Source organism: Biomphalaria glabrata, chromosome 8 (genome assembly GCF_947242115.1).
Source record: "Biomphalaria glabrata chromosome 8, xgBioGlab47.1, whole genome shotgun sequence".
In the NCBI taxonomy this organism is placed as follows: domain Eukaryota; kingdom Metazoa; phylum Mollusca; class Gastropoda; family Planorbidae; genus Biomphalaria; species Biomphalaria glabrata.
This window is the reverse complement of record NC_074718.1, coordinates 16,159,837-16,172,771: the sequence shown is the minus strand read 5'-3', so window position 1 is coordinate 16,172,771 and position 12,935 is coordinate 16,159,837. Positions and strand designations below refer to the sequence as shown.

Here is a 12,935-nt window from a genome sequence, read left to right as displayed (position 1 = left end):
CAATATAAAAAATCTAATTCAAGTGCTAGAAACAAATCAAAATACTAGATCTAGATCTAGTGTATGTCATTAATTCAAAATTTTAATATTCACAAAGATAATCTATATATCAACCACAGTGTTACCTTTTCTTGCCAAGAGGCTGTGTTTTTCATGTTCTCAGTCTTCAGTTCAATCACATTTTCTTCCATTTCTCTCAGTTGTCTCTCTTTGGACTTCAGTTTCTCTATGTAACAATCTCTATTGTAAAGTAAGGAAACATTTATGTACAACTGAATGCAACATTAGACATTCTGTCCCAGGCATTCTCTAGGTTAGAGTTTTAATCAATACACAAAACTGAATGTAACATTAGACATTCTGTCCCAGGAATTCTCTAGGCTAGAGTTTTAATCAATACACAAAACTGAATGTAACATTAGACATTCTGTCCCAGGCATTCTCTAGGCTAGAGTTTTAATCAATACACAAAACTGAATGTAACATTAGACATTCTGTCCCAGGAATTCTCTAGGCTAGAGTTTTAATCAATACACAAAACTGAATGTAACATTAGACATTCTGTCCCAGGAATTCTCTAGGCTAGAGTTTTAATCAATACACAAAACTGAATGTAACATTAGACATTCTGTCCCAGGAATTCTCTAGGCTAGAGTTTTAATCAATACACAAAACTGAATGTAACATTAGACATTCTGTCCCAGGCATTCTCTAGGCTAGAGTTTTAATCAATACACAAAACTGAATGTAACATTAGACATTCTGTCCCAGGCATTCTCTAGGCTAGAGTTTTAATCAATACACAAAACTGAATGTAACATTAGACATTTTGTTCTCATTCTCTAGGCTAGAATCAATACAAAGAAACATTTTAGTGTTGTTCAAGCAAGAAGAGTTACTCCAACTAGGCAGAAAGAAAACAAGTTTAATATCACATAAATTTAAATGTAGGAAACATCAACCTAGCTTAAACTGTAGGTTATAATTAAACTCAGCTCTTCTGTTTGTAGCACCAAATAATGTCACTATCAAGGAAGCCTTACATTTTCAATCTATGACAGTGGCACAGCTTGAAGGTTAATTCAAAGCATCACCCTGATATAGTTGTGCTTTCTACACTTATTGGCTAATGCATACAATAATAAAATAACACTTAGAATTGTATTTCTATTTTTTAAATCTAGTTAGCAACTTTAAAGTTTTCATTTAGCTTCCTTGTCATTTAGCTGATTGTAAACATCTCCAGAACAGAGTTTCAACATTAACTGTACAAAAATGTTTCTTCATTAAGTGGGAAGCATGGTCGACAGGCTAAGTATACTTTGCTTGGCTTGGCTACCTACGAAGGGGGCTCAAGCTTCAACAACTGACTCGAGCAGAGTTGTATTTACTGAGTGCCTTAAAGCAGCACGGAAAAACCTTCTCCCAGATACCCCTTACCCCCACTAGTCTACAAATGAGATTGGACCATAGCGCTCTGAGCATGCTATAAACATGAAAGTAGCGCTATATAAAAGCTATCATTATATATAAAATGACATTAAAATATTTCAAGAAATCAACGAACTCTTCCTGCTGGAGCTGAGACTTGAGGGATGCTATTTGTTGATTGGCATTCAAAAGCATCTCATTGACTGATGACACATTTTTCTCGTGTTCTGCTGTAAGCATAGTGAACCTATGTAATGACAGAATGAATCAAGAAAGATTTTAAAATTTAGCATCACTAGATAAATTTAAGTTTTAGTTTACAATTTTTTCCACTTAAATATGAAATCTTCAAAATTTTTAAGAAAAAAAATAAGCTCAATATTTTATTTTATCAATAGTTAAGAATGTCCAAAACTATCAAGTTTAATCGGAGAACATCCAGAAACGAAGCCATGACAAACCAGAGCATACAGAGATTCAAAACAAAATTAGCTTTAGACCCACACATTTTGCTCACACTAGAAGTACATGTGGACTAGCAAACTATGAACTGTTTTCATTAATGCAAGAATACACATCATTTTATTCTCCAAATATAGATAGATATGTCACTAGACTCTTCTTTTAGCTAAGTAGCTAGACTTTTCTCAAAGTATCAATTAAAGAAATCAAATCATAAAATAGTTATTGCGACACAGCCATTTTTTATACTTTTTAGATGAAAAAAACAAACTCAGACCAGTTTTTATATTCACACTGAAGTTTTTACAGTTATTGCATTTGTTGTATCAACAAGTCTTACTTCTTTATGGAATCATCTTTTTCTTTTCTTATCCTGGATAGAAACAAGAGACATTGTTAGACTGTGTTTCACATATACTGTTTTTGTTTTGAAATCAACTTAAACTTCTTTTCATTTGTGTAGTGCAGTGATGCCCAAAATACGGCCCGTGGGCCATATCCGGCCGTGACGTGTTTCAATCCGGCCCGCCGAAAAGTCGACACAAAGCGTAGAAAATCTCCCCTCCAAAAAAAAGTCGAAAAATTATTAACCTACATTAGGGCTCTCACATTTTCTTTGATGGATTGGTCTGTGCGTTTATGAAATGTAGAATCTACCAGGAAAAGTGTACGCATTTTACTTTTTTTGTGTGTGGATATTAAGATAACATATTTGATTTGTAAAGAATGTGTGGATGTTTTAAAAAAAAGACAACATATAAACGGCATGTTAAAATGAATGTGAAAGCATTCTTGGTTTGAGCCGCGAATAAAAGAGCCTAAATGGTAGAGGATCGATGGGACTATTGACCAAAAAGCGAAAATGAGTCGGTTGTAACGCTAACTACGATATTGCTCAGTAGACAAATGAAGCCATTTTCTGACGCGTGAAAAAAAAAATATCTCATTAATTAATGTATTAGACCCACGAATTTGTAATAAAATAATTTCTTGTCCATTTCATTTATTTTTCATTTTATTTTTTCTACCTTTTGGCTCATGTGGCCCGTGACATGAGTGTCGAAAATTAAAATGGCCCGCTGGGGGAATTAGGTTGGGCATCACTGGTGTAGTGCTAATCAGTTTTACAATATTATATCACAGCTACTTTATATTACATTAATTATTTAATTAATTTTTTTCTTTAAAAAAATGGTTTAAAGCTAGTGGATTTAATTCATTTTTTAATCAAAATTTTTAGATTTACACTGTGTTTATAAATTATTCAAGAAATAAAAAAAAGACTTACATTTCTTGATAATCCCTAGCTATGTTTCGTTCTCTTTCTGATAAATTTTTCTTTATAACATCCAGTTCAGACTCCAGCTATGTAACATAGATATAAATATTGTGGTATATTTCAATATGTTTTGCAGCGAGAACTAATTCTGAGCTTAGAAAATTAATGAGTGAGCTAAGGGAATCAACTCTTTTAATACTGGCAATAGGAATAAGTTTTGACCAGCAGATGTCACATTAATTTCTCAATACAATTGAAGGTGCTCAATTGAGACTCAAAGACAACAAACATTTACTGCTGTAAGGGGTGAACCACTGTATAGAAACTACAATCACCATGCATATCTGTAACCCTGCTGGACCAAGTCCAAACATAGAATGTCCTAGATGCATGTTGATTGTAGGCTCAACTGAAAAGAAGACTTCCAAAGTTTCGAATCCCTGTTAAGAATTAAATATCTTTTTTTTTTGGTTTTGCTGTTGTTGCTGTCCTAGTGTCAGTCAATTATCATGCTAGAATTAACCACATAGGGAGGTGATTAGTTGGTCTGATGACATAAATATTTTGTGTTACATGTCAGTTTTGGTACTTTTGGATTCTGTCAGAATAAGCAGCCAGTGGTTTGATTAACTGGAATCGATTGTTATAAAGGTAAAATTAAAACTAATCCTACAGCACCCATTGTGATATGATGAATTGTTTATCATAGATGCATAATGTGGTAGGATGAGTTAAATGCTTTATCATAATGTGGTAGGATGAGTTAATGCTTTATCTCCGTAATTATTTTGCACGTTCTGATAGAATTGTTTGTTTTTCACATTTGTACATTCTACCCTGTTATCTTTAAACTTCAATAATAGTTTTGTTTGTAATCAAAAGACATTACTTTTGGTATAGAATTATTGAAGAATGCATGCTTTTTTTATGTAACACAAATTAGAGTTTATAAAACTATAAATTAATTTAATTTAATCGTTAATTAGGAGAGAAAGAATTAAGATGCTAAAAAGTTTTTTAAACATTCATTTATGTTTTATTTAAAAGGAGAACATAAGCGGGGGGGGGGGGGGGGGATATTTTTTTTTAGTAAAAATAAATGGGACGTGTTTAGTTTTTTAATTATTTTTTTTAATGGAAATTTTGTATGCAAAAGTATAAGCCCTACTTCAGAAATTGAGTAATTCTGAATCTTGTTTTTAATCTAAGGTATTAAAAGAGTATATTTTTTTAATGCTAGACATATTTTTCTATTTTTTAATTAATCAATTAATTTTTTATTTTATATGTATATATATAACAGTAAAGTTCCCCTTTCAGACCTTGCAGTTCTGTGGACCACGGTTAATGACAGTGCCAAGTGGTCAGCACAACAACCAACCTCCTTTACTTTTCTCCAACTCATGTCAGGTGCTTATTAAAGCTGGGTGCACTCAAAGGCACCCTGAAGATCCTCAAATTAAAAATCCCTGTTTAACCAGGATTTGAACATTGGACCCATCAGTTTGGAAGCCAAGGGCTTAACCACTCAGCCATATATATATATATATAAAAGTAGTTCCTCTTTCAGACCTTGCAATCTATAGGGCGGATGATGATAAGGTCATCTGTTTCTTTGGCTAATAGTTAACGAGCAGGGTGTCTTGTGGCTAGCACAACAACCAACGGCCTTCACCTTCCCAAACTAAAGTCAGGTATCCATTACAGTTGGGTGGACTAAGGAGCACCCTAAAAATCCTGATGTTCAAAATCCCAGTCTTCACCAAGATTCAAACCCAGGACCCCAAGTTTGGAAGCCAAGCGCTTGACCACTCAGCCACTGCGCCTCCCATATATATATATATATATATATATTATAGTATATTTTTTAAATTAAATTTTTAATTTTGTTTTTTTTTTTCTCAGTTATCTCTCTTTGTTTAGGAAATGAAGGGTAGTTTATTCAAAGCAGAAATTTGTGCTATTGGGTTAACATCCTAAATTCTCCTCAGTAATATAAAGAACATTATCTCGTAGATTTATTTTCAAGTCAAAATAAGTTTATTGAAAAGGTGCAATCAAAAAGATAAAGTTTGTATACCTCAGTCAGTCTTTTTGATTTTGTTACTATGTCATTATCCAGATCTCGAAGACATCTTTCTAAAGTGTGGACCAAAATAGATGTATTCTGGCCATTGATCAAGTCAGACTTAAAGTAAGTGTGACCATGACCTTTTTCTCTTGTTAGAAGAATGCAGCTGATCTGAGACAAGGCTGTTTCATTCATTTCATTAACATGTTTCATAGAGTCCAGCTGTTTTGATGCAGACACAAGGGCCTGTTTGGGAAATACACAAGAGGTCAAATTTCTTTAAAGCTATTTCATATTTTGGGGAGAAAAGGGAATTTCATATTGCTTTTATAAAGGGTCTTTAATGGAAAGTTATGCACCCAAAAGTTATTTAGTGCTTAAAAAAAGAAAATTAGTACATTTTGTGCTTCTAGACTTTTCTATTTAAGTTTTATATATAGAATGTGGCAAGTTAAGGAAATACAGAAAATTAAATACAAATGTTTAATAGAAAGCTTGCAATGTTTTACAAATATCCATGATTATAAAGTGACTCTATCAAAACCCATTCTTAGCAAGCCCCTAAAAATTATAAGAAACAATGTGTAAAAACTTTCATGCAAATCAGTTCAGTGGCTCCAGAGATCTCTTGGTAGTCAGTAAATGAGTGAGTTTTGAATTAATCAATGGGTATAAGACAGTTAATTAGACTTAATAAATAAACTACTGCAGTAGAGAGGCATCTGTGGAGCACTGAGATCATGATCAGAATCCTGGATAAGAACTAATGTGATATTTATTGTAAGAATAAGAACTAATGTAATATTTATTGTAAGAATTTTCTGACCTCTTCTTGAAGTTTATTATGATCTTGTAGCTGAGTCAATGCAGACTGGAGTTTGTGTATCAGTAGCTCTTGACTGTTGGACTCTTTTTGTCTGAAATATTTTATTTTTTTCTAAAATAGTTTTTTCACATATTTTCATACTTAGTACTTAGTACATAATGGCCAACAAGTGATAATAAACTTACCTTTCATACTAGAAAAAAAAAAAGGGGGGGGGGATCAAAAGTTCAGATTCCAGTGAAGACTGAAAATTTTAACTTAAGAATTTTATCTTCTCCCAAATCTAATGAGTAAAGGTAGTTGGTCAATGTGCAGTCCACATGACACCCTCATTAACAGATGAGTTTTACTTCACCTTCACTATGAATTGAAGGACATGAAAGCTATATTTCTGCAAAATCTTTTTCTATCTCCATTAACAAACTTTACCTTAAGTCAAGTACAGCGTCTCTGTTATGTATTGTCTCATGAAGTTTTGATTTCAGGTCCTCAACAGTTTGACGAAACTGCCGCTTTTGTTGATCTGAAGAGTCTGTAACCTGTGATTGTAATTTTTTTTTTTATAAAGAGACGCATATAGTTTTGTTAAGTAATATGCATACATTTTGATTTGTTTAAAGGCCTATAAATAATATTCCCAAAAGATTTTTAAGTAAATTCTAATTGTTTGAAACCTCTTGCAGCTTTTTCCTCAATTCAATAATCTGTTCTTGTGAGTCTTTAAGGGACTTTTCCAAGTGAGACCTGATTGTGAATAAATATTTGTGAATAAATGTACATAAGTTATATTTCAATATCAAGAATTATAAGTGTCATTATAGAAGTATTCATGTAGGTTGTTGACGAGTTGTAGCTCCAGATAGCTAGTCTAACCATTGGAGGCATATTAATTACCTTGCTACATAAACAGAAATAAAACAATATAAAACTTAGCTAAATTTTCTTTTTAAACAAAATAAACTTGACATTGATTTACAGATACAGCTTTCTATTTCAATGAAGAAATGTATGGAAATGGAATGATTTAAAACTATTTCAATTCACTACAAAACTACAGCTTGTCATGCTATAAACGCATGTCTTTTCTCTCCAGCTATAATGCCAATGTCAATTAATTGAAATCATGTTTTCACCCCCTTCTACCCCTTCATCTGTGACAGTCTTACTCCTGGTTACATCAGAATCTATTCAACCAATACAAACACTCACAAATACTTCATGACAGGAAATAGCAATGCAACACATATTGTTAGTGTAGTTGATAAAACAACAACTCTTGTCAGCAAGACTAAATATTTGATCAGATGCTTTAAATAAGCAAAAATTGAATCCTTAGTAATTTCAAGTAGTCTTGTAGAATTGATAATTGAATGAAATCACATTTAAGTACACTCACGAAGGAAGAGAATCCAGAGATTTTCTGTTCAATGTTTGACTGGGATAGGTGGAAAAAGCAGACTTTGTTTGAGTCTGAAACTGATGACTGCCATGGCTTGACCTTGGAACTGTGTGATAACTAAATGAATCAGATAATAATTGCTTGGTTAAGTGATCTGTTTCTTTGCGCTGACTGTCAAGCTGATTTCTTAAATGAGATAATATAATAATAATTAAGTATTAGGTAGCAAGGAAATATGATCATCAGAAAGATTATAAAATTAGGTTAATTAGAACTAGTAAAAAGATAGTAAGATATGCCACATGCCTTTAATAAACTCTTTAATTTATTTAGAATTCTAATGGGTACCTGACATTAGTCGGAGAAAAATATAGGTGGTTGATTATTGTGCTGGCCACATAATACCCTCAATAACAGTGAGCCACAGAAACTGATGACCCTTACTTTATCCACCTCATAGATCACAAGATCTGAAGTATTAAAATATGTTACATATTTCAGATCAGATTCCATATGTCAGGATGGCTGCCTGATCATGTGGTATGTGGTTCGGTGGTCTTCATGGTCCCATGGGAGGTTTGCACTGGGATATAATTGTTATCAAATTTGAAGGAACATCTGAAAGATGTAAAACATTTTACAAACAAGTGTAAAACATTTTACAAACAAGTATAAACCATTATACAAACAAGTGTAAAACATTTTACAAACAAGTGTAAAAGTATCCTATTACCTTAGGTCTGCTATGTATTTAGGATCAAATGATGTGTCTACAAAACTTGACAAACATCCCAGAGGTATTGAAGATTGTGGTCTTGAAAACTGTCAGAAGTAATGCAACATTAGAGAATACAACATTAGAGAATACAACAAGACAGTTGTAACAATATAATAATACTGCTGATTGCCAGAATTTAAGAGAAATCAGATACAAAAGAATTAATTCTTACCTCAAAGCTGTTCTCAAAGCTGAAACCATTAACAGTACCGGTACCTAAAAGAAAGTAACAAAAATTTTGCTTTTTCTTTTTCAATTAATTTACATGTTCTTAATTTCTGAGAGATACTTAGTTTTAAAAAGAGAGAGAGATGCTTTGACAGACTTGTGTCCTAAACAAATTCTTCAAGCCCCAACCTATGACTTACTTTTCTAAAGAATTATTTATTTTCTGTAGCTTTTAAACACCATTTACCTTTGTTATTTGTAAGTCTTCTTCAACCTAAGAAACTAAGACTGAAATTTGACCTAAACAAGATCCCACAATATTTACCAGCGATGTGCAGTCACCATGTTTACTGAAGAAGTGAGATGTGTGTCAAATCTACCGAAGAAGTGCAGTCACAATGTTTACTGGAGAAGTGAAATGTTTACATTTCTTCTTCTAAACTCTCTTAATTCTTTTTTTTCTGGGCTTGCAGGCAATTAGTTTTAATACTTTTATACAAAGGAATGCTTTCCTTATACAACCTATCTGGAAAATGTATGCAGTTAGTCAAATTCCTTTTGAGTGATGTACAAACCATTTTGCATATCAACTAAACAGGTGTGCTACAAGAAGCCTTGCACTTGATGAACAAGAGGTTGAACTGACTATAATTAAGCCCATTATATCTTACATGTTCTAAAGCCTATTCATTAGCAGCTTTTTCTCAATCCTTCTTAATTTATCATCATTTAACCCATGCTCTTCTTACTAAGAGAATAAAGTATGAAGGTTAGCATTTAAACACTACTAAACCTCCTAGCTGATTTTTGGGGAGGCTAGATTATCTTTATAATGTGATGCAAAATGACTGAAAAATAATGATAACATTAAAACAAAAAAAATATTGGCTCTATTTATATTTTACAATATCTAAAGTATTTCTTTCAAAATGACTGAAATATATTTTTCTGCGCTGTTTCGTCTGCACTATTTTGTTTGCGCTTTTTTTGTTCACACTATCTTGTCGGTCACAACATGGCCTAAATTGTGCAGATGTTCTAAAAAATAAAAACTCAAAATAAAAAAAAAACTATCTTGTCGGCACTATTTTGTCGGGATACCCAATCATAGACCTAATTGTGATTTTGCAAATGTTATAAAATCATAATCATATTTTAAAAGTATATATCTGACATCTATGTTGTATTCGCATAGCAAAAGCTTTATATAATGTATTTAGTGTAAAAAAAAATTTGCACATAAAAAAAAAAATTTTTTTTAATGTATACCCTCTATGGTACAAATGTGCTTGTTATAACACTTAAGATATCGTATGACCAAAAAAAACTTTAATAGAAAAATAGACAAAAAAACAAAATTTCTGAGTGTCTTAGGCGACCCCTGGCAAATAGTCATTTGACCCACAAAGGGGTCGCGACCCACAGGTTGAGAAACCCTGATCTAGATCTTATATAATACAGAGAGACATTAGTCATTACTTCAAAAAAGAAGATGATTACGATTAATTTATTATTATTATAGTCATGATCCTATTGGTGTTCATTTAACAACATTACGTACTGATTTTGGGTAATGTTCACTGAGTCGTCTGAGTGTACATTATATTATTATTAGATCTATAAATGATAAATCATAATAAACGCCCTACGGTGGCCTACGACAGGCTACGGCCTACCACAATGGGCCAATACCATTACCAGACTTACCTAATAAGCTATTAGCTGTAATAGCACGTAGTTTGTTTCCTTCTATTTCAAGTTTTCTAATCTGCTCAGCAAAGTCTTGTGATGATGTTTTCTTCGTATTTTCATCAATAGGTAATAATGGTATCGACGAAAGAGCAACAGTCTGCGAATTATAATTGTTTTCACTATTTTCAGATGATAAGCCGCCATTACTGACACTTGACGAGCCCGTTGCTGGGGACGCTGAAACATTTTTAACCCCGGTATCTCGGGAATTTTCATCATCTAACATTGGAGAATGTTCCATTCTGCATAACAAGTCTGAATTAAATATTCTTTTTAAGTATAACCACTGTATTCTCGCATCAGACAGAGTCTAGATCTGAACCTAAACTAATGATAAAATAATTCAGAAGTCACAACATCCAAATAATGACTGGATAACCTCCCTTCCAAAATTGAACTTGTAAAAACGCGTTTCACTGACATAGATATATTGATGTATATTTAGATCTATGTCACAGACTAACCCTAATTTAGATCTCGATCTGTAGCTCCCTAGAGGCTATACTCGTCTTTCAACAAGAAAAACATTTTTAAATACATAAATAAATATTTAAATATAGTACATCCTTCAATGCAAGTTTTTGCAACGCATTACAACATTCAAATTTTGGAAATTATTTTTTTTTAATCTTTCATCCTTCAAACAAATGATTTACTACCCGCTGCTTTATTGCTATGGTAATAGTTATTCGGACTGCCCATAATATAACGCCTCCCCCCCCCCTTACACACACACACACATACACACTACACACACAGTACACACAATATATTTGACAATTTGTGTATCCTCCAATGAAACCCCCCTCTTGGTCTTCAAACTTTTTGGTCATTGCATCTTCCAAGCCGCAAAAATCACACAGTGACACACACATGTAATTACACACTTCTCTGGCCCTTGAATTCCAGAAACGTTTAAAGATAACGCATTTCTGGGTATTTCGAACTTAACCATATATTTTACTATTATTATTATTCACTATTACTTTTACAATGATCCCAAAATATGTGCTGGCATCCCCCAACGGAGAACTCTCCTCAACCACCAGGCACATTTGGTCTCGTGGACCACAACTCTGACCCTTTGAATGTTAGGGTATTGAATTTGTTGAAAGTTCACTCATTCCTCGAGCATTGTTGGAATGTAGCTTTGGTCGCGAGGCACACATAAGTCATCAGCTATGTTGCTTAGCGGTCAGTTCTCTTTTTAAATTAAACTGACATTATTATGCTATAATTTTAAGTGTACCTGATAGAGAAAAAAATTCTGCACAAAAATACGGGTAGTTGGGATATAACCTGATAGAGGCTATAAAAAGAAAAGACCTGAAACTAGCGCGTGAAACTACACATTGACAGTACTTTATTTGATGAGTATTTTACCCAAGATCTGTGTTGTTTTTTTAGGACTAGCTTATTTCATGTACCCGGCATTTTCCGATACACAATTTCATGCACAAAATAATTGTTGAAAAAAATTGTAGTGATTTTAAACCTTAAATGATTACTTAAAAAGGTGTTACTCTAATCAATTTTGAATATTATTTTGTTATGAATGTCACTGTTTATTTTGTGTCTGTTCTAGTTTCTTAAATTTTTCTTGAGTAAAGGGGTCGTTTTTCTCCTAATGGGTATACCTGATTTCTCCAAGCAGCCTTTGTAAAATATTGGTCCTAAATAATATAAACGAAAAATCGCATGGCTGCATTATGATGAATGTACGTGTTAGTTCAATATATTTTATATTACTAGGTAATTATAAATAACCGCATAAATAGACGTAAGTTTATTTTTTTTTCTGTTAGATAAAGTCATATGGCAAATTTTTGTTTATATCCTAATTCTAAAAAGGAATAATAATAGAATTATACAGTAAAAATAATCACTAAGTTTTTCTTTCAATAGTTTTGAAAGTTTAACTGATTTGTGTTTTTGCAGATGTACACAAGCTACACTATGAGTCAGTCCATCTCTTCTAATTGTTTAGAAATGAGTGTAAAAATGTAGGCTTCGATATTTTTAGCCTGAATTTAAGAAGTTACAAACTTCAAACAACTAATTTATTGCCTCTTCCATAAAACTTTGTACTTAAAAAATAAATTTATCCAATGCTCGAAATCCTGCTTGTATACTTAGGCCCTATTTAAATCGATCCGGTATCAATGTATTAAGTAGCAATAACCCCGCAAAAAAAATTAAATGAAAGAAGATTGAGATATACATATATTTTTGTGACGGTACGCACCGGTACGGGGTACCGGCACCTTTTTTCAATGTCGGGAAAAATGATTACTTTTCTTGTAATTCAACGATAATTGTTAATTTATTATTAGTTGAAAGTTAGGCAATCTATCACTGAGTATCTGAGCCTCTTTTTTATTTTTACAAAAAAAAAAAGCACTTTATAAACTTTCAGCCGACATGCCGTATTATTAAAAACACCTCTATGTGAACTTCTCAATCATCTAGAGTCTTAGACTGTCATTATTTTAGACTAGACCTAGATTTAGTAGGCCTATTATTATATAAAAAAAATAATCACCATTATAGACATCATTCGCAATTTTATTATTAGGTCTAGGCATTGAAAAATAAATCTATTAATAAACTATAATAGATCTAAGTCTAAGTACTAACTTATTAAATAAGTCATTATAAGATAGAAAAAGAAATGTTAGCTATAGTGTTTGCAGCTGAACATTTTCACCACTATATCTTACGGACGAACCGTGACTGTACAATCAGATCAAAAATCTTTGCAAACTGTTG

General features: G+C 32.5%; 1 protein-coding gene across 3 annotated transcripts in view; it reads right to left on the bottom strand.

Annotated features, from left to right (window-relative positions):
* LOC106060051 (coiled-coil domain-containing protein 158-like) overlaps positions 1-10,558 on the bottom strand; it is a 33,374-nt gene extending 22,816 nt beyond the window's left edge. For 2 of the 3 annotated variants that reach the window (XM_056038827.1, XM_056038828.1), the window contains exons 1-12: positions 10,122-10,557; positions 8,419-8,462; positions 8,202-8,290; positions 7,466-7,654; positions 6,744-6,813; positions 6,499-6,608; positions 6,070-6,160; positions 5,253-5,489; positions 3,182-3,258; positions 2,234-2,266; positions 1,568-1,678; positions 126-240 (exon numbers count right to left, since the gene is read on the bottom strand). In XM_056038827.1, the coding sequence (XP_055894802.1) occupies positions 126-240; positions 1,568-1,678; positions 2,234-2,266; positions 3,182-3,258; positions 5,253-5,489; positions 6,070-6,160; positions 6,499-6,608; positions 6,744-6,813; positions 7,466-7,654; positions 8,202-8,290; positions 8,419-8,462; positions 10,122-10,407 (1,452 nt within the window). In that variant the 5' untranslated portion in view covers positions 10,408-10,557. Of the gene's footprint in view, positions 1-125; positions 241-1,567; positions 1,679-2,233; positions 2,267-3,181; positions 3,259-5,252; positions 5,490-6,069; positions 6,161-6,498; positions 6,609-6,743; positions 6,814-7,465; positions 7,655-8,201; positions 8,291-8,418; positions 8,463-10,121 lie in introns of all 3 variants that reach the window. The other variant, XM_056038829.1, reaches the window with a different exon arrangement.
* Between the last annotated feature and the right edge of the window lie 2,377 nt (positions 10,559-12,935).